The sequence below is a fragment of the Alexandromys fortis genome, unplaced genomic scaffold (genome assembly GCF_014885135.2).
Source record: "Alexandromys fortis isolate MF-2015 unplaced genomic scaffold, M_Fortis_MF-2015_v1.1 scaffold_125, whole genome shotgun sequence".
Taxonomy (NCBI): domain Eukaryota; kingdom Metazoa; phylum Chordata; class Mammalia; order Rodentia; family Cricetidae; genus Alexandromys; species Alexandromys fortis.
In genome coordinates, this window is record NW_026068026.1 from 4,557,473 (window position 1) to 4,579,307 (window position 21,835).

At 36.9% G+C, this 21,835-nt stretch overlaps 1 protein-coding gene across 3 annotated transcripts in view; it reads left to right on the forward strand.

Annotated features, from left to right (window-relative positions):
• Usp15 (ubiquitin specific peptidase 15) overlaps positions 1–21,835 on the forward strand; it is a 97,135-nt gene that overhangs the window by 1,229 nt on the left and 74,071 nt on the right. For all 3 annotated transcript variants that reach the window (XM_050163866.1, XM_050163867.1, XM_050163871.1), the window contains exon 2: positions 15,261–15,388. In XM_050163866.1, the coding sequence (XP_050019823.1) occupies positions 15,261–15,388 (128 nt within the window). The remainder of the gene's footprint in view (positions 1–15,260; positions 15,389–21,835) is intronic.

Here is a 21,835-nt window from a genome sequence, read left to right on the forward strand (position 1 = left end):
CGTGTAAGCCATTGCCCCTCCGTACCCATCTGTTAAATGGGCAGGAACAATTTTATTGTATTCGTTCTCTATTGCTTGAGTTAAATATTCTGAAATATCTGATACGAAATCCTACGGTTTAGTAATCTTTTCGTTTCTGCCATTCATTCCTAACAAGTGCTGTGGGAATGGAAGCATTTCCAAGTAAACTAGTAGGTGACCCGAATTTACATATTGATCGAAGTTTGTAAGGCTGCATAGTTTCTAATAATTAAGACCCTTAATGATTTAAAACACTTGTTGCATTACAGCAAACGGTATGATCTTTCAGTGGGTTAAACCATTATTGCTTATATTCTAGTGTTTCTATCATGTTTATTATTGAGTAGAAATTGGGTATTCCCAGAAACATCAGTGTTTTACTTGGCCTGTGGAGTTTTAAAGATAAATTCAAGCTTGTTTTCGTGTATATTGAAGAACATTTTCTATAAAACAGATTTACTCATTTATTGCTTCATACAAATGCAGATGTGACTATCCATAAAATAAAATTATGTTTAAACTGTGGGTATTTTTCTCTTTAACGTTTTTGTGTGCTGAGTAATACCCCATATAATTGGTGTTGATGTTGCAGTATGGTTTAAGAAATAAGTGTATTGTGTACATTAATTTTATAAAATTGGGTACCTTTTAAGCAAGTATTTTTACTGTAAGCTGTGTTAAAACATAGAAGTTAAGTTCATATTAAGCTATTATAGTGCTTTGCTTTCATTTTGAAAAGGAAACTGAAGGCCAGTTTTTGGACACCAGCTGAATGTGGAAGTTTTACCTTCCTGTTAATTTTCTCTTTTGTGTAAATCAGTAGTTCTCAAACTTCTTAATGCGTTGACCCTGAATATAGTTCCTCATGTAGTGGTGACACCCAGCCATGCAATTATTTTTGCTGCTACTTCATAACTAATTTTACTTCTGGTATGAATTATAATGTAAATATGTTTTTCCATGGTCTTAGATGACTGGCCTCTTTAAAAGGGTCAGTCTACCCTGGGGGTCACGACCCACAGTTTGAGAACTATTGTTGTAAATGAAGGGAGAAAAGGCAGGCACAACATATTAGGAATTTGCTGAAACCATTCTGATGGTTCATCAAATCAATTCATGTGTAAATCCGGAGGTGAACCGCTCCCCCTCCCCAAGAAAATGGAACAAACGTGTGGTTCAGAATCTTAGGGAGAGTAATTTAGAAAGTATAATTTGATAATGAACTTACGAATTTTAAATTGGTAGGAACATTTATTGATAATTAGTTGTTGAACTTGTTTGAAATGTAATAGTTTTCTTTTAAATACTTAAAAAACAACCCTTCAGATTGGTGATTACCTTTTATGGATTATTTAGGCAAATCCTGTCATTTTATAGCTGGCCATAGGCAAATAGGACATTGTTTTGGCGTGTGCATATGAGCATCTCTGAAAACCTGGTTACTGATTGGACTACTAAGAAAGAAAAAAAGAGATAATTCATAATCTTTAATTTAGTACAGATTCTTGAAATTGTGATCAGTTGTGTTAAACTTCACCAATTAGCTCTTGGGCACTTTGAAAATGGGAGTTTCTTATAATAGTAACTAACTCAAATACCTAGGCAAATAAAACCATTTGATTCTGCTTGAATATTGGTTTATGTTTATTTGTAAAGTGAATGATTTTTTTTTACCACATGGAGTACACAAGTCTGAGATGAAGAGAAAAAATTCTTTATAATTGGTAGTAGATCTCTAATAAGTTCATTAACATTGATACAAGAATTATACCTATAAAAAGTGAAGCAAAGGAAGTTTGCTACATAAGGAATAAAACAAACGTCTCATAATATTTGTTAATCTCTGTTTCAGTTCTGACCAGACATTCAGAAAGCCATAAACAAAGTTGAATTAGAATTTAGGAATTACAGAAAAGAGTTGGAAAACTAAAGTTTAGTTTAGGATGGATTAAAGACAACTTTACCTGTAGTGGCTGGTTTCCTGGTAAGACAAAAGACAAGGGCTTAATTTTCTTGATTAATCACCTGTTAGCTCTTTAGAAACCTAAGGAATGGTAGTTGAATGAAGTACAAGGAAAGTTATGGGTTGTAAAAGTTTTTCTAAACTATCTGCCAATATTTTCAGTATTTCTGTGTTGTATTTATTAGTAATGTATAGTTAACCACATTAGCTGTGTTGGTTGGTCTTTATATAATTCCTAGTAAATCTAGTAGGTTTAAGATAACTTTGGAGAGTAACCTTACTTTGTGCTTATTTAGCATGCTCATGTTTTTGTTTCAATGCATTTTCAAAGCATCTGATCAGTGAGGTTTGGACAGGAGACATTGGTTTCCATGTTTAGAGTTTCCCTTCCTCCCTTGCCCCTCCCTCCCTGCCATCTCACCTAGGAACCTTTGAGGCTTTCTTTTATTGTTTAGGTTTATGGAACTTTGACTCCAACAAGATAATCTGACAGTCACTAAAAGAAATGTGCTCAGTTACTAAAAGGACACCATTGACATAAATTCCAAAGTCTATACTCACAAAACAAGCATGGTGTTTGCCTCCAAGTAGGGTGTATATTGTATCACTTACAGGAAGTGAAAATAGAAAGCAAGACCTTTGAAATAGTGGCATATTAGTAAAAATTAAATAGAAAGTAGTCACATTAAAGCATATTCTTACTTTAGATGCTAAGGTAGTAGAGAAGCAAGTTTACTTAGTTTAACCCTTATGAGCTTGCTAGTGAGTCAAGGGTTAATAAGTTCTTTTTGACTAAGATCTAGAGGTATTCACTGATTGATTTCATGACAGACTTTTTGTTCCCTCCCAATTATGCAGTCTCTCCATTAATATGTTTAAAACATGGTATTTTTACAAAGTGGTTTTGTGACAGTTATTATTCTTGCTTGTATAAGAAAATATCAGCTCGTGAAAATGTAACCTACCGTTTTACATTTCAAAACATGAAGTGCCCAGGTGCTATTTGTTGACTTAACTGTTCATTGCTAAAATTGAAAGAACTGCTGCTGCTGTTCACATTTGACAAAACAGGAAAGCCTAAACTCAGAGAACTTCATACCGCAGCTGGAATTTGACCATAAGTAGTTTGGATCTTAGGTTCATGACCTTAGATCACTGTACTAGACTGCCTCTTTTAAAGACTCATTTAAAACAGTTCTGCTTGATGGAGAAAAAAAGACTTCTTTCCTCTTTAGAGCGAGGCCATTTTATATTTAGCAACAATTCTAGCATTTATCCCACACTTGTCTCTTGCATTTATATGTGGTGGAATATGTAGGAAGTCTTAGCGTCTTGCTTCTGGAAGGTAAATCCTGGTTAAAGACCAGTAGGCAAATAACTGGATATATGGAGTACCTGTCGTTTTGATTGAAAACTCTTAAGATTAACTATGATCATTACTGATACAGAATTTAATTATCAGTAATCATTATAATATTATAAAACCGGACTTGCTGAACATAGTGAACATAGTGAGGACTACTGAGAACTCAAGAACAATGGCAATGGGTTTTTGAGCCTACTGCACTTACTGGCTTTGTGGGAGCCTAGGCAGTTTGGATGCTCACCTTACTAGACCTGGATGGAGGTGGGTGGTCTTTGGACTTCCCACAGGGCAGGGAACCCTGATTGCTCCTTGGGCTGACTAGGGAGGGGGACTTGATTAGGGGAGGGGGAGGGAAATGGGAGGCGGTGGCAGGGAAGAGTCAGAAATCTTTAATAAATAAAAAATTTTTAAAAAATTTATATTAGAGATGACAAGGCCCATTCTCATTGTTTCACAGAAACACTACAACAAACATGATAATAAGGTCTTGTATAGGGTATTTTATTTTAGTGTTCTATCCATATTTTAGAAGCATTTGTTTATTGTCGCACATGAAATTCTTATGAACAACCTAGCATTTTAAAAACATAGTTTATAATCCATGTTTGCCAACTGAAAATTTTTGGGGGTACTGTTTTAATGAATTTGTAAAGTCAAAAAACATTTTTAAGGGAATGGAATCATAACCATGTTGACACCTCACGGGTGTTGTAAAAATCTGTCAGACCTTATGGAGCCACAGTTACTAAACAGTCAGTTGTGCTGTCTCCATCATTGCTTACGTCTGTTTCCTTATGAATTTACAACGGTTCTTTTCTCACCTGGAGAACCACCTTACTACTAACCATATCAGTCATGTTATTGGAAGGTAAATCTAAACTCTTGGGTATTTGGGTAGAGAAGTGAGAGCTTCCTAAAAACAACTAATAAAGGCTGAATGTGAACGTCTGAACTGACCCTAAAAGAAAGTTCTAGAAAATGTATTTGTTTCTCTCCTATAGGTGAGGAATTTGAGAGGAATTATTTGGCTTGCCAGTGGTTCATGATAACGCCGCTGCACATGAACATTATTGACTTGCTCAGTTTGTGCCAGCCTCTATTGTGAATGCTTTCACATGCGTGCCCTCAAAGTGCATCCATGTCCTTAACTCCACTGCATTTCTGAGCTTGCTTAGATACCTCATTATAATTCTAAAATCATAGGTAGAATTAATAATTTGATGCTGTTACTGCTTGGCTGTGACTCAGACAGTGGCTAGTGTACATTCTTCTTAGTTCTCATATAGAAAGTGGTGGTGCACGCCTTTAATCCCAGAACTCTGGAGGCAGAGACAGGTGGATCTCTGTGAGTTCAAGGCCAGCCTGGTCTACAAGAGCTAGTTCCAGGACAGGAACCAAAAGCTATGGAGAAACCCTGTTTTGAAAAATCAAAAAAAAAAAAAAAAAAAAAAAAGAAATTTTCAAAGTGCTAGGGTGTTTTATTTTTTGTTTTCCCTGAGTAGTGTCATTCCATATTGTCCCCTTATTTTCATTCTCTGGGTTATCATTTAGTTCACAATCTATGTCTTATTTATTCCGGTGAAGTTATTCTTTAGACTTTATCTTATCTAGTCTTTAGAGGGGAAGATGACTACATCTTTAAATTTGAATTTCTTTAAATTTTATCATCTAGTTCAATCCCCCCCCCAAATTACTACTAAACAAGGCTCAAATAAGTTTCTAGTAAAACTAGTAATTGGCCTCGGCTTTTTAATACACACTATAGTATGTAAGGAAGACATCGACAATTTCAGATCTTAGTACACATTACAGTATGTAAGGAAGGCATCGAGAATCTTGATTCTTAGTACACATTACAGTATGTAAGGAAGGTATTGAGAATTGCTCTTTAGTAAATTCACATTGTGAAGTAAGGTAGAAAACCCTTTTAGGAGTAATTTGTATTTGATCACTGTTTGTAATCACTAAGGTTCCACATGGACATGTTTATTTTTTAATCAGGAGAGTGGATGCAGGCCCTGAGTGCCTGTGAGTTCAGAGAACAACCTTGGCAACTGGTCCTTGTTTCTGTGTGTTGTTCATCCCTGTATGCCATGCTGGCTAGCCTGTGAGCCTGCAGGGATTCCTGTCTGCCTGCTGTCTCCAGTAGGGTTCCAGGGACTTAGTGCAGTTCCTCTTGCCCGAGTGAGTTATCCCCCAGCCTCCTAGAGGGTTCCTTATCACTTTGCAAATAGAAGGAGAGTGCTGGAAGTTCTCCCACAAAAGAACTGAAAATACCAACTGCCCCTTCCACCTGGGTGGACTCTGACTTACAGACCCAGGCTCTGGGGGGGTTAAAGATAATTGTTTAGCAGAAGTACCACAAAAAAGGCTTACTTTGTGGGGGAAAAAATCCCAAAGGCGCTCACAGACACCCCAAGAGTGTCTTTGAGGCCAGACTGTTCTTAGTTGTAGGCATGGTTCATTCAAAGCCTGAGGATATTCAAGACATAATACATTGCTTGCATGAAAAAGAGCATCAGGGTCCTTTATTTTGGCAAAGATAATTTATTTGATAATTTGATTATTTTCTGTTACTGTCAAGCTATGTTTTTACAGCTTGGCAAAGTAACAAATTAGTCAAGAAATTTACCTTTGATAAAGATAGAAAAATCAAATTCATATTGAATGAATGCTGAGCTTTCTGATTCTAAGAGGATATATAAATCTGTGGCAATAGTTTATAAAAACGTTGCTTATGTATTAAGAACTTTCTTATATGTTTGAAATAGTAAGCATTATTTTATAGAGTGTCTACAGGCGTATAGTGGATAAACAGAGGGGTGATTCTAACCCAGGCAGTCTAGCCCCTAGAAGACTCAGCTATACCTTCCAATGAGTGACCAAGCAGTACTCATGAACTCTTAAAAGTAGATACTTAACAGTATTAAAATCAAGAGGCGCCAGCATTGTCATGCTAGGGAAAGACCATTTTCAACTGTTGTCCATTCAGGGGAACCTTTTGAATTTTCTGTCCTCAGTCTATGCCTTATACCCATGGACATGATTCACATGGGTTTGGCATTTCTTTTAAGTTATTTACTATTTCCTGTATTCTCGGACTTCAAGTTACACTTTATTTCAAATACATTTTCCTGATTCTTTTCTTAAATGCCATCATATTTACTGTGCAAGTGTGTTTGGGCATGTGTGTCAGGGTACAAATAGAGAGAGTGGAGATCAGAGGACAACTTGCTGGAGTCTGTCTACTCATGTTGGTCCAGGGATCAAACTCAGGTCATCAGGTTTGGCAGCAAGTGGCTGTAACTGTTGGGCCATCTTGCCCCTTTCCTTGATTATTGATATTTACTTATTTCAAGAACTCAAAATTGATCCCTGTAAAGGCTTTTGTAAATATAGATGTATAATCCCTTCACACATTGTTTTATAAAAACAAATACAACAGCTTTATTTTGGTATAATTTATGTACTACACAATATTCCCACTAAGCGGGGGCAATTCTCTGGGCATACGTATCATAATCCACTTTAGAATAGTTCCATCATCCAAAAAGAAACTCAAAATAATTAGCAGTCACCTCCTGATTTTGCCCAGACTCCTTCAGCAACTTTGTTTTGTTTTGTCCTTCCTACTTCAGTGTGATATATTGAAATGATAGTTTAAGTATATGCCAGTATTTCTGTACACCTTATTGTTGTTAATATCTGTTTGCAGGTTTCCTCCCACCCTGAATTTCTTAGAGACATGAGACAGTATTCACACAGTGAATATTGTATGTCTTTTTACCCTGAGTTCTCTCCTGAATTTTAACCTTGTATACCTAAAGGTACAAACACTATTTACTGTGTAAGGAACCTATAAGTAAGAACCCATATAAGGGCCAGGAAGATGACTGAACAGGTAAGGGGGCTTGCAGCCAACCCTAGTGACCTAAGTTTGAGTCTCAGGATCCACAGGGAGGAAAGAGAGCCAGCTCCTGCAAGTTTTCCTCCTACCACTGCATTATGGCATGAGTACACCAACCATATGGGACCATGAAGAATGCATAGCTAGATGCTCGGATGGGTGGACGCTCTGACTATCAAAAAGACACTTTCATTATTTTTATCTAATAAGGTCAAACAAACACCTACAACACTCTCAGCAACTGGAAACTGAGTGATGTCCTGAAAGGGTGCTTAAGCCACACTACTCTGGTGAAAAAGCAGTTATCCATACTTAAAGTTCGCAAACATTCAAGAATGTATATTTGGTTTGGAAATACCATTATGTTAAAAAATAAACATTTATGGAATAATAAATGCTAAATTCAGGGCAAGAGTATATAAAGAGTTATCCTCAAGATTATAATGTGTGCCTGCATATGATGTCATTTTCTGAGAGGCTGGTTGTAAGGACTTTCTGTTTATGGGCTGTCCTGATACTTCTTAGTGCTCTTTATTCCTTTCCTTTCCTCCATACTTCCCTCTTTCCTTAGTTCTCCTTCCGATAGAAAAAAGTTATTATACAAAGTTAGAGCTGAGAATTTATATACTAAAGGTCAAACATTACTAATTACTGTTTCTCGTGTCAGCTAGAGTTGTGGGGTCCTTTTAATTGTGGCCTCTGTGTTTGAGGTGTCAGTGAGTGTATACTTAACTTTCTGGACGAACAGAACAACAATCATACTTGGCCTCCTTCTTGAATTCCTTATTTGTCTTAGCTTAGGTTTAAAAATGGGTCATAAAAATTAGTTCTTTCTCACTAATGGAGTTAAGATGCATAGCAGAAAATAGGTTAGAAATGCCTGAAATCTGAAAGATATAAAGAAGCAGTAAACTGGGCCATTGGTTTACTTTAAAACTGCGTCATGGTTGACTTTAGTTTTTACTAAAACACTGGAAGTGTGAGTTCCAGAAACAAAATACTTGATTTAATAAAGGACCAGATACTCTGCATGCACACTTGTTCACACGCCCACAGAGCTTGTTGGCTGTATCAGATACATCTGAAATGCTCCATTAGTTTAAAAAAAAAAAGTTCTGCTATTAAGAGTATTAAAAATGACTTAAATTTGACACTCAGGACCCCGTGGTGTAAAGGGAGAACCAGCTCCTGCTTGTGGTCATCTGACTGCCATACACACAAGTTCTATGTTGCTAAATATTTTGCCAGCCCCAAGAAAGTATCGTGTTGTGGTCTGGACAGTAATTTTCAGTGACTCTGGAGTGTAATCAGTTTTAATTACAATGATGCTATAGTAACAACAACAATAACAACAAAACCCTCAGGTTTGTTTTTGTGGGAGTATGAAGAGGTAAAACTGGAGAATTCCATTTTTAAGTATTTTTATACATATTCAGAAGCAAATTTTAAAAAGCTTTATAGGGCCCAATAAGTGATTTAGCAGTAGTCCCAGGTATAACACAGGTAAACAGAGATATGGGAATGCTCCAGGAGGAAGATTAGGAAACTAGAGCAGTGGGCGATGTTTATTTAGTGTTTTTGATTTGTATATATTTATGGTAACAACTTTCAGGTAAAGATTCTTGCTGAATTACATAAAAGTATAATCTTATTTTTAAAAATCCTGTTTCTCTTCACATACAGTCATTCTATAACAAGTAAATATATAATAAGCTATTATATAAAATTACTATAAAATAATAAATAAAAATTATAACCTAATTCAGTGAAGCCTAGTTAACCCTAGAAAATGTTTAATTTCCCTTTCAGAAGAAAAAAAACTGTAAAGATACTGTATGTGAAGCTTTGTAATTCCCTTCATACTTTACTACATATCTATGAATCTGTATAACAGTATCTATAGCATGTCTTAAATTTTCCTATGATTATACTATGTGTGCATATATACATTCCCCTACTATGTCATATAGAAAGTATCCTTTTGTGCCCTTTTTCATATAACATTGTAATATTGAGATTTATTCATCTTATTACATGTACTTGTAGTTTTTGTTTAGATTTTTGTGTAATATTTCCATAAGAATGGTATATATCAGGATTTTCCCCAATTTTCATCATGTTAAATTGCCATTAATATTCTTCTTAGTTTATTCTTGTAGATACGAGCCAAGAGTCTTTGTAGGGTTGAATTTAGCAGTTTCCCTGTATAATTGTATGATACATCGTCATCTATAATAGATATTGTCAAGTTATTTTTGAAGTTAGGGTTATTGCTTATTCCTGCATGCTCCTTCTAGCAGCATAAAAATTCTTAATTTACTATACATGGTCTTTATGTTTAATATTGGCATCTGTATATATTTGCTCGTTTGTTCAGTTTCAGTGAAGTGATCAAGAGTTTCTTTGTGGTGTTAATTCCCCTCTTACCATGTTGAGTATCTGTCTTACGGAGTGTAGAGACCATTTCAATTTCCTGTTTAGATACTACCTATTTTTCTTTTCCTTTTTTCCCTTAGTCTTTTTTAATATAACCTGAACCTTTGTTGGCTAAATGCAGTATAAATATCTTCCCTGGTCTATAGCTGATCCCTTTATTTGGTGGTATCTTTGTTAAACAGAAAGTTCCAGGCCTGCAAGATGGCTTAGCATATAAAAGCACTTACTTCTCAAGCTTTACATCCTGAGTTCCATTCCTGTATCCCACAGGAAAGGGGGGGAAATCAACCCCTGAAAGTTGTTCTCTGACCTTCATGCACTCCACGTGTCCATTGGTATGTGTGTCTCTTTCTCCCCTGCTCCCGTGTGTGTGTGTGTGTGTGTGTGTGTGTGTGTGTGTGTGTGCGATGGTGAACCCAAAGACTTATCAGGCAGGGATTCTAAGACTTAGCTGTATTCCCAGACCCTCACATTTATTCTTCATCCATCTATAATTTTTATACCAGCTCTGCTGTAACACAGATTGTGTTTCTATAAACCACATTGCTATGCAAAAGATCCCAGTTAAAATGACCAGGGATGGGGCTGGAGAAATGATGTCGCAGTTCAGAGCACCAGCTGCTCTTCCAGAGGACTCAGGTTTGATTCCCAGGAACCACATAGCATCTCACAAACATCTGTAACTCAGTTCAGTAGATCTGGTATCCTCCTTAGGCCTTGTATGCATGTGTTACACAGACATGAATGAAGGCAAACTACCCATACACATTAAATAATAAAATTTTTTTTGTTTTTGTTTTTTTTCGAGACAGGGTTTCTCTGTGGCTTTGGAGCCTGTCCTGGAACTAGCTCTGTAGACCAGGCTGGTCTCGAACTCACAGAGATCCTCCTGCCTCTGCCTCCCAAGTGCTGGGATTAAAGGCGTGCGCCACCATCGCCTGGCAAAAAATTTTTTTAAATTATAAGACATATACAAAACTCAAAACTCTGTTAGTGATACTTATAAGCCATGTAAAAGTGATACCACAATTTTAATCTTAAGTAAATATATAAATGCCAAAATAAATATGAAATTTTATTGTGAAAGATGAGATTTGCTTATGGTGGAACTGAGAAGTATTACAACTTGTGGGTTACTATAAATTGGTGCTAAGTGGATTTCCCAGAATGTACCAGGAGATTTTAATAGCCGGTGAGAAGTATATAGTTTATAACACATAGTAAATTAAGATAGATGTTTGAACCGTGTGTACTTGTACATTTCTGTAGACTAAGTACAGGCAAGTAGTTTTCTCTGTTTACATGTCTCTTACCTCTAGAACACCAGATTTAAGAGCCACTCATTTTCCAGGTCCAAAGGTATTTCCCTTGCCTCACCCTCATTCTGCCTGGTTTTATATAAAATACTGCTTAAGTGTACAATGCAGTTTGTATTGTATTCAATTTAATTTTATATGGTGATAAGGACTTTTTAAGATGCATATGTTGCATTCCTATTCACTTGGAGTGGCATGTGGGCATCCCCACAGCACTCATGTTCTACTTCCGTCAGAGGACAGCTTCTCTTCTTACACAGTGTGTGTGTGTTAGGAGTGGAACTCAGGTGGTCAGGCGTGGCAGTGTATGTCTACCCACTTAACTATCTCATGCTAAGAACTCTTGACATGAGATCTGTCCTGCAGCACACAACTCATCTGAACTCAGCCCTCCTGCATAACTGAGACTGGATAGGTACCCAACAGCAAGTTCTTTGTCCTCTCGTGTCCCGACATCTACATCTACTCCCTTTACTGTGAGTATTTTACACACCTCATGTCAGTTGAAACTGGTTTTTTCATCTAGCTCAGCCCTCCTGGTTTGTGTTAGTATATATAGCAGGAATTCCTTCCCATTGGAAACTGAATAGTATTTTGTGTGTATGTTCCACATTTTCTATATCAGCTCGTCTGTCTGTGGACATTTAAGTTGTTTTCTATGTCTTAAACTAATGCTGCAGTGAACATGGAAATGCATGTGTTTTCAACATCTTGATATTATATATCTCAGGAAGTGGGTGGCTGAATCATATATAGTTACTCTATTTTTTTTTATTATTTTGTTTCCCACTAAAACACTATTTTGCATTCCTACCGAAAGCTCAAGAGTTGCACTTTCTCTGCATCCTCCTAGTCTTTGAGTGACAACCGTCCTAGTAGGCAGGAGACCTAGTCTTCCTGCTTGAGTCTCCTGGATGCTGGGAGTGCAAACATGAGCCACCATGCCTGGCAGAGAAGTAAAATGTTTGTAGAGAAACTGAAATCCCTGTGACTGAGTTTTTCCAGGTTTTGCTTCATTGACAGGGGTTTTCTTGAATTTTTATCATTTGAATTTTTTTTAATAAAGTGCTACAGGGATTATTTTATTTTATTTATTTTTCTTTATAATTTTTTTTAATTTATTAAAGATTTCTGTCTCTTCCCCACCTCGACTCCCCTTTCCCTCACCCTCTCCCACTCAAGTCCCCCTCCCTCGTAAGCCCAAAGAGCAATCAGGGTTCTCTGCCCTGTGGGAAGTCCAAGGACCACCCACCTCCATCCAGGTCTAGTAAGGTGAGCATCCAAACTGCCTAGGCTCCCACAAAGCCAATACGTGCAGTAGGATCAAAAACCCACTGCCATTGTTCTTGAGGTCTCAGTAGTCCTCATTGTCCGCTATGTTCAGAGAGACCTGTTTTAACCCAGGCTTTTTCAGACCCAGGCCAGCTGGCCTTGGTGAGTTCCCGATAGAACATCCCCATTGTCTCAGTGTGTGGGTGCACCCCTCGCGGTCCTGAGTTCCTTGCTCGTGCTCGCTCTCCTTCTGCTTCTGATTTGGACCTTGAGATTTCAGTCTGGTGCTCCAATGTGGGTCTCTGTCTCTGTCTCCTTTCATCGCCTGATGAAGGTTAATATTCAGGAGGATGCCTATATGTTTTTCTTTGGGTTCTCCTTCTTATTTAGCTTCTCTAAGAACCCGAATTATAGGCTCAATGTCCTTTATTTATGGCTAGAAACCAAATATGAGTGAGTACATCCCATGTTCCTCTTTTTGGGTCTGGCTTACCTCACTCAGGATAGTGTTTTCTATTTCCATCCATTTGCCTGCAAACTTCAAGAAGTCCTTGTTTTTTACTGCTGAGTAGTACTCTAATATGTATATATTCCATACTTTCTTCATCCATTCTTCAATTGAAGGGCATCTAGGTTGTTTCCAGGTTCTGGCTATTACTAACAATGCTGCTATGAACATAGTAGAGCATATATTTTTGTTGTATGATAAGGCCTCTCTTGGGTATATTCCCAAGAGTGGTATTGCTGGGTCCAGGGGTAGGTTGATCCCGAATTTTCTGAGAAACCGCCACACTGCTTTCCAGAGTGGTTGCACAAGTTTGCATTCCCACCAGCAATGGATGAGTGTACCCCTTTCTCCACAACCTCTCCAGCAAAGGATATCATTGGTGTTTTTGATTTTAGCCATTCTGACAGGTGTAAGATGGTATCTTAAAGTTGTCTTGATTTGCATTTCCCTGATGGCTAAGGAAGTTGAGCATGACCTTAGGTGTCTTTTGGCCATTTGAACTTCTTCTGTTGAGAGATCTCTGTTCAGCTCAGTGCCCCATTTTATAATTGGGTTGATTAGCCTTTTAAGGTCTAGTTTCTTGAGTTCTTTATATATTTTGGAGATCAGACCTTTGTCAGTTGCGGGGTTGGTGAAGATTTTCTCCCAGTCAGTGGGTTGCCTTTCTGTCTTAGCGACAGTGTCCTTTGCTTTACAGAAGCTTTTCAGTCTCAGGAGGTCCCATTTATTCAATGCGGCCCTTACTGTCTGTGCTGCTGAGGTTATCCGTAGGAAGTGATCTCCTGTGCCCACTTGTTGTAGAGTACTTCCCACTTTCTCTTCTATCAGGTTCAGTGTGTTCAGACTGATATTGATGTCTTTAATCCACTTGGACTTGAGTTTTGTGCATGGTGACAGACATGGATCTATTTTCATTCTTCTACAGATTGACATCCAGTTTTGCCAGCACAATTTGTTGAAGATGCTCTCTTTTTTCCATTGTATATTTTATTTTTTTTAATATCAGTACATGACCTTAAGTAGTAACTACTTATTTAATAATGAAAATGTTTTGTTAACATTTATTTAAAAGATATTAAATAGTACCTGAGTAACTGAGAAAAATTCTATCCCTGTGAATCAGAATTTAAAGCCACAGTTCCCCCAAATTATTCTATTAAGTTCAGTGCAATTCCAATCATAATCTTCATTTTTTTTGTGAAACCTGATAAGATTATTTAAAATTCTTTTGAAAACACAAATGACCACATGCAGTTGAAACAGAACAATAAGCTGAAGGATATGTTCTAAACAGTCTCACAGTTGAAGTAATTAAAACACTGTTGAATTGGGACAATGATAAATGCATAAATGAGTGAAATAGGGAAATGTCTCTTAGTGTGACATATCTAGAGAGAAAGCAAGTCACATGTTTTAGAATCCTAAATTGCAAAGGAGAAGTCCAAAATTCACTGAGTGACTTTTTAATGTACTTATTGGCTTTTAAAAATGAATTTAGGTGGGGAGGATCATATTTTCAATGGAAAAAATATGGTCAAAATATATTTTATGGTTTTAAATCAAGGAAAATGGGCTTACTTAAGAATTACTACCTCACAACCTTGTGCAGTGTGAGAGCTTTGCGTTGCATAACCGGCAGTTGGGATTGGGGCACTGCAGGATTCTTTAGATCCCTTTAGGAAGGAAAGTGCTCATGAATATTCTCTAAGAATTAGAAGCATTTGTTAGGTTGGTGCCTTTGCTTTAGCTATTTTCAGACAGAACTGTGGGCTTTTTTATTTCTCTGGTGATGTATGTGGTAAGCTCAAAAATGTTAAGATGGTGATCCCTGAAAATGTGCATTACACACAGTAATTACACTGTGTCTCCGGAGCCTCTGTGGTTAGTTTCCTAATGCTAGAGTGATGTCCCAGAGACTTTAGAAGACTGTTGTGTGAAGTCAGTGCCAAGTGTAGTGTTGAAAACGTTGGCAATAAACTCCTGTTATCAACTTTTAAACCCTTAATAATAAACTGTCCTTTCTTTCAAAAACATTAAAGAATATAAGATATATACAAATTTGTAGGTTTCTAAGTAGAACCATTTATATACTTTTCTCTTACCACAGTGTACCTTAAATTTTTATATTTTTTGATTTTTATTATTTATTTTTTTAGTTTTGTTTGACTAACTAGGGTTTTCTTGAGTTTTTCTCATTTGAATGCTTTTGTAAATTGCTACGGGGATTGTTTTCCCATTTTTATGTCAGTACTTGTCTCAAGTAATAACTTCTTATTTAACAATGAAAATCTTTTGTACAAATGAACTCTTTCCTTCCAGGTGACAGTGTGGCTGTAATTTGAAACTGTTCTTGTTCTCAGTGATCCTTTGGAGACATTCTTAATACAAAATGAAATAACAAAAGTAGAGTGATCTGTTCCTATTCTTATATTTCCAGGTGTTTTAATTAACCATTTTCTTTCTCTTTGTAGGTACTTAGTAGATAGTCGCTGGTTCAAACAGTGGAAGAAATATGTTGGCTTTGACAGTTGGGATAAATACCAGATGGGAGATCAAAATGTCTATCCTGGACCCATTGATAACTCTGGACTACTCAAAGGTATTATTTTCTTCAGTCAAGTTGTAAATGTGTTAAACTTAATGAATGGGTATCTGTGGGTGTAACATGGGAAATGTTAATGTAATATTGCAAGTGTGGTTGGTAGGCAGCACACCTCTGTAGCCCTGAACAGCCGGCCAGAGCAGGAGAATCACCATGTTAAGTCTGCCTTGGATACATAAGGAAATTCTTTCATAAAAGCAAAAGGAAAAGATACTTGTTGCAGATCATTCTGTAATTATTTGTTACGTATAGGACATATTTTCTCTTTTGTCATTTATAATGTGCTTGTGATTTAGGATTTAAAGGTTGAAATGAAGAATGTAAATTATAAAGCACTATTTTATGGTTTTGGGGAATGCCATAGCACATTGTTTTCCTAATGGTTGTGTGATATATTTTCAGAGTTAGTTATCACCAGTATTTATTTACGTTCTTGACTTTTTGCACTGCCCTACAACCCTCACTACTTGCCAGTGCTTCTCTACCTCAGAATAATTTGTAAGTATCATCACTCCCACTTAAGTTGGAGTCAGAGGGACTAGATTCACAGACCTGAAATAACTAAAACCCTGACAAGGACTTAGTACATCGCTTCTAGTTTGATCCAAGAACCCACATAAAAGTAGAAAGAGATAATCGACTCCACAGTGTTAGTCTCCAAACTCCATACATGATCCACACTGTGTTTACACATGACGACAACCACAATAATATATGTTTAAATTATTTTTCAGAAAGATTATATAACCATGAAATGTCTCCATTTAAGCAAAAGACAATAAAGAGTGTGTATTTAAGTTTCCAGGTTTCAGTGTGGTTATTAACACCACACATGGCCAAGTTGGCGGTGTTTTACTTCACATGAAGCCCTGAATGGAACACGCTAGTTCTAATGTCTGAGAGCTGTTAATAGGAAAGTACGTGTTGACTGCTGTAATAAAACTGCTTTGTGAGATTAAGAGTAGTAAAAATCTGAGACTTTTCTGCCAGGAAGGCTAGTGAGGAGTGAGGCAGCTCCCAGCATAGCATCCTAGCTTGTTGACAACAGCTGGAGGACTGGGCTTTCTCGACTCCTGTATGTCTGAACTGGCATGCTTTGGGTGTCTAGAAGTGAAGAAGGAAGGAAAATGAGTAAGGAGCTTGCTTTAGTTGTGACAGCTCTGCAGTATTATATTAGGAGGTACTGCTGAACTGGATGGTTGTTCCCACAGTAGAGGAGCAGAGGAAGCCCATTTCTATGTGCCTGTGTGAAGGGCAGGGTTCTACCCTATCTCACTGGGGTATTCCCAGGGCCAGCCTAGTTGGATAGGGAATTTGAAATAAAAGAGGCTGTGACTTGCTGCACCTATATGTGAAGAAAAGCTCAGACCATGATGTTTTCCACAGAAGGAACAGGTGGAGTATAGCCTGCCTCCAGGTGTCTGACATGTGGTGTGTAAATTAGAAATTAGAGGAAGAATTGATAGATTTGCACAAAATAAAAAAAGGAATAAAATGAGTCCTTACAGTTGATGATCTACATGTGAGGGACAGAAAAGCCACAATCATAGAAAACATTTGAAAGACTCAGACTCTCTGGTCAGGCTGATAGGTGTATATGGACGACATTTACCTAAATGGACCATATTCTGGGTCATAAAACTTGTCTCAAATCATAAAAAGTTTTTTTTCTTTTACCACAGAAGAATTAAAGCTATCTTTAAGAAAACATCAAGCCCAGTGAAAAAGCAGGCAAAACAATTTTGAATTAATCTTTGCTTTACCAAAAGAGGGGTTGGGGAAGTACCACAATAAAGTTCTTACTGCACAGGAATAAACACATAAACAGCCAGACTTGGTGTTGTACTCTCGTAATTCCTGCACTGGGAACTACAGACCTCGGCCTGCTGGCCAGCCAGTCTAGTCTGCAAGGTAAGTCTCAAGACTCGTGGGACACCCTCTCTGAAAATCAGCTCCCAAGGAAGTCAACACCCTCCTACATACATGCACATGTAACTACATACACATAAATATGCCCATATAGTTGTTCACGTGCATACTACTATACCAAAGAAGAAAATAGTTTTGCAAAGGAATGGGTGTAAATGTTCAGCTTTATTAGTATGAAAGAAATGAAGAGGTAGAGGCTAGAGAGATGGCTCAGCACTTGAAAGGCAGTGCTTCCCCTGCAAAAGACCCAGGTTCAGCTGTCAGCACCAGCACTGTCAGATCACAACATGACTTCAGCTTCATGAACATTGGGTGCCTCATGGCATAGACACACATACTCACATAATTAAAAGGCCCCCAAAAAATGAAAACGAAAATCACAGTGACAGTTGACCAGGGATGTGGCATAGTGGTAAAGCATCTATATACATGCAATCCGGAGTTTGATGTGCAGAACCATAATCTGGTGCCATTATGCATGCACAGCTTAATTAAAATATAAAAGAAACACTCTTGACACCTGCTCACAAGGATGGAGAGCAAATAGATTTAAAGTTGAACATCTATTAGCCGTAATACCCAGTCACACTATGCTAGGTATTTACTTAGGAGAAATTAAAGCATTTACCCATAAGAAAAGTTCCACATTAATATATATATATATATAATAACATAGTGTTATTTGTAAGAAAAAACTTGCCAGCAACTTAAATACCTGTCAACATCTGAATGAATAAGCAATGATAGTATATTCATATAAATGAAACCATACTTAGCACTTAAAAAAACAAATAAGTTGCTGATCGATAAAATATCTATAAATCTCAGACTAGTACAATTAAAACCAAATAGAGGGCATATTATTATATGTACATTTATAGAAAATGTAATTTGTTACAGTAACAAAAAGCAGGTAATATTTTTATAAAATTCTAGGAAATGCAAATTAATTGTAAAACATAAGTGATAATTATCATAACAGTAGAATCCAGTCAGGCAGAGAGAAGAGATTACATATAGAGAGCCACAGGGGAACTTTTAGGGTGATAGATGGATTATCATTTTGCTATTAGTGATAATTTCATAGTTAGTAGTTTGGAGAGAACTTACCCACCTCTCTTTGCCCATATAGCTCATGGCATGGGACACAGCATTCTTTGCGACAGCACCAGCACCTGAGGACTCTGAAAGCCCCCACAACAGAAAAGAACCAGGAGCTGGAAAGGAAAATACCAGAATGGAAGATTTAGTGAACTGAAAGGAAAAACAAGATAGTCTTGACAATAGTCCTAGCAGCTAGAACAGAGACTGTGTTTGTTATATTTGTATTGAACAAGGAGGATCATACTAGGAAATTATCTCCTACACAATATGAAGAACCTAAAAGTGGAATTTTCTGGTTCTATTACTACCTACCCCTAGAACAAAATTAATTTGTACATTCAGACCAGAAATGCTCTTTGGACTGTTCAGCTATTTTTCCTGTTCAGCCATTTTTGAAAGACCTGGAAGAGCGAGCTCATGAATGTTATCTAGTCCATGCTTGACAAATGTGAGGCTAGCATACAGACTAAACATCAAAGGGCAAATAGAAACGAATCTACATTCTAGTTCATCATGCAAGGTGCAAGAGGGACTGTCTTCATAAATATGCACAACCGAGACTTAGAATCTGTGACTACAGCATGTTCTGTCCTATAAAAGGATGTGATTTTAGCTGTTAGCCCATTACCGCTGTTGAATCCCTGCAAGTGTACTAGCCTAATAAATTTCCTCTTCTGTTTAAAAACTTACCAGTTTGTTTGATTTAAGTAGGTACAGTTTATTGTTTAGAAGTTACATCATTAGATATAGAAGTGACAAATCAAAACCAACTCCCTTCTCTTTAATTTAAAGGTGTTCTCCACACACAAAGATAAACTTATTTTATTGTAAATTATATTATAATATTATTTATAAAAATATTATAAATATTTATAATATTATGTTAGTTCTGTCACATAATCAGACTATATAAGCTCCATTATTGTAAAAAATAACCTGTATGCCTTGATTATAAATTTTTCCCAAGTGTTCTTCCGGCTAGATTGCACTATATGGCAAAGCACAGGGTGTTAGAATAAACATATTCATGTTTGAATTCAATCTTTGCAGATTTTTGTTTATGGAACCTTGAGCAAGTTATCTCTCAGTCTATTTACTAATGAAAATGGAGCTACCTACTTCTTAATGTTACTCGGGGAAAAAAAAACCCTAGAATAAAATACCAAGGATTTTATTTCTCCTCTCTGCTTCCCGCCCAGCTCAGATTGCCCTTTGAACAGGACACTGTAGCTGATGGCCTTCATTTCCACCTTCCCAGTGCTGGGATTAAAGGTGTGCACCACTACTATACCCAACTAATAACGTGGTTTTCTTATAAAAAAAAAAAAGGAAAAAGAAAGTTTTTATTGCCCTTAATTTTATGTGATTACCTGGGGCAAGTTACTCACTGTCTCTGAATACATATATTTTAAGAATTATTTTATATCTGAGTGCTCAATCTGCATGTACACCTTTATACCAGCAGAGGGCATCAGATCCCACTATTCATGGTTGTGAACCACCATGTGGTTGTTGGGAATTGAACTCAAGACCTCTGGAAGAGCAGCCAGTGGTCTTCACAGCTGAGCCATCTCTCTAGCCCTTCTGATATATTCTTATATTAAAGACACTATTTGGCTAGAGAACTTAACAGTAGTGTGTTTGCCATAGTTATCTGCTGTGTGATGGCCCACAGTATATTTTGCTTACTTAATATATATAATTGTCTTAATCTTTGTAGTTTCTGAAAACAATTTTACACTTTACAACCAGTCTAAAAACCTGTGTTTAAAGTTAATACTTAGGGCTGGTAAGATGGCCCAGTTGGTAAAGGTAATTGTCACCTTTGTTATCCTTCCTCTATAGGTGTACCCTGACACATGTGTGAATATTCCATGCATATAAAATAAGTGTAGTAATTTTTCGCTACATGTAGTACATGTAGTACTTGTTTTACTTCTTCTATTGAAGATAGGTAAAATTCAAACTTTCCAATTTTGTTTCTATATAAAACATTACTTTCTCAAAGTTCAGACATTCACAGGTGAATTCTAAAAGAATAATTCTGTTACCTTCTTGAGCCTCTTTCCTGCAGGAATAGAATAGTACATTCTCATAGAAATACCACAGAGAACAGTGTTCCTTCCTTTGATGATTGACATCAGCTCAGGTCACGAAAACCTCCTTCAGGTTAGCTGTAAGTCATAGAGCTAGTTCTCTTTCAAGCACTTTGGAAACTCAAGGGACCAAATAATAAACGAGTCTCAGAATGGGACAGTGACATTGCCCTGACTCAGGAAATTATTCCTAGGCCTCTGCCCTGGATTAAACTGAAGTTCTGAGTTTAGCTTGGGCATTTTTAAAGTACTTCAGAATTCAAATTACTTCTACAAAATCACCATTTCAGATTTGGGGCTGAATCCCAATGGTAGGTCTTCCAGAATAAAATAGATGTTTTACAAAATAAAAAAAAAATTAAAAACAAATACTTTTCCGTAGGTTTCAAGCTTATGTACATTTGAGTCATTTGATATGTTGTTTAGTGCTGTAACAGGTTGCTATTTGACCAGCTTGTAACATGCCTGTACTAACACTTGGGAGACTAAGACAGAAGGTTTGCAAATTCTAGGCCAGCCTGGGCCTCATCATGAGTCCCTGCCGCAAAAAAGAAAAGAACTACCGATTTGTTCATGAAGTTTCTACTTATTCTTTGATCCCCCCACTCTTGTGTAAGGGATCACTGACACTTAGAATATTTAAAGATTCTCTTCTGAGGGGGGCTGGAGAGATGGCTCAGCCGTTATGAGCACTGTCTGTTCTTCCAGAGGACCTGGGTTCAATTCCCAGCACCTACAAGGCAGCTAACAACTGTCTGTAACTCCAGTTTCTGGGAATCTGATATCTTCACACCAATCCACATAAAATAAAGTTAAATAAATTATAAAAAAATTATTTAAAAAAAGATCCTCTTCAGATAGTGTTTTAGCTAATATTAATGTATTAGTATTTTAGGAACCTAAGAAAAATAATGTCATTTTAACACTACTGGTTGACTAATAGCACTTTGAAAATTTTTCAGGCAGTGGCTTATTTTGAAGAATATTTTTTTTTTTTGTACCTCAAGCTGTATAAGTTTATTTTATTGGACATGGTTAAAAATCTGAATGATCTATAAAAAAATTAACTTAAAACTAGTAACACTGATAGCTGATAGTCTATGCATAGGTAATCTTTAAAGAACCATGTGCCATTATTACCTTTTGAGATATAAGTAAGCCACATGTGGATTGCCATCATCTTTAGGCAGTCACATGGCTGGCAACCATCTTTGCTAGGATTGGAGAAGATGGATGTCATATGATTTCACCACCATCTTGATTAAAGGTGACCATATGGCATGGGCCTACCACAACAGGTCTCCAAGGTATTTTG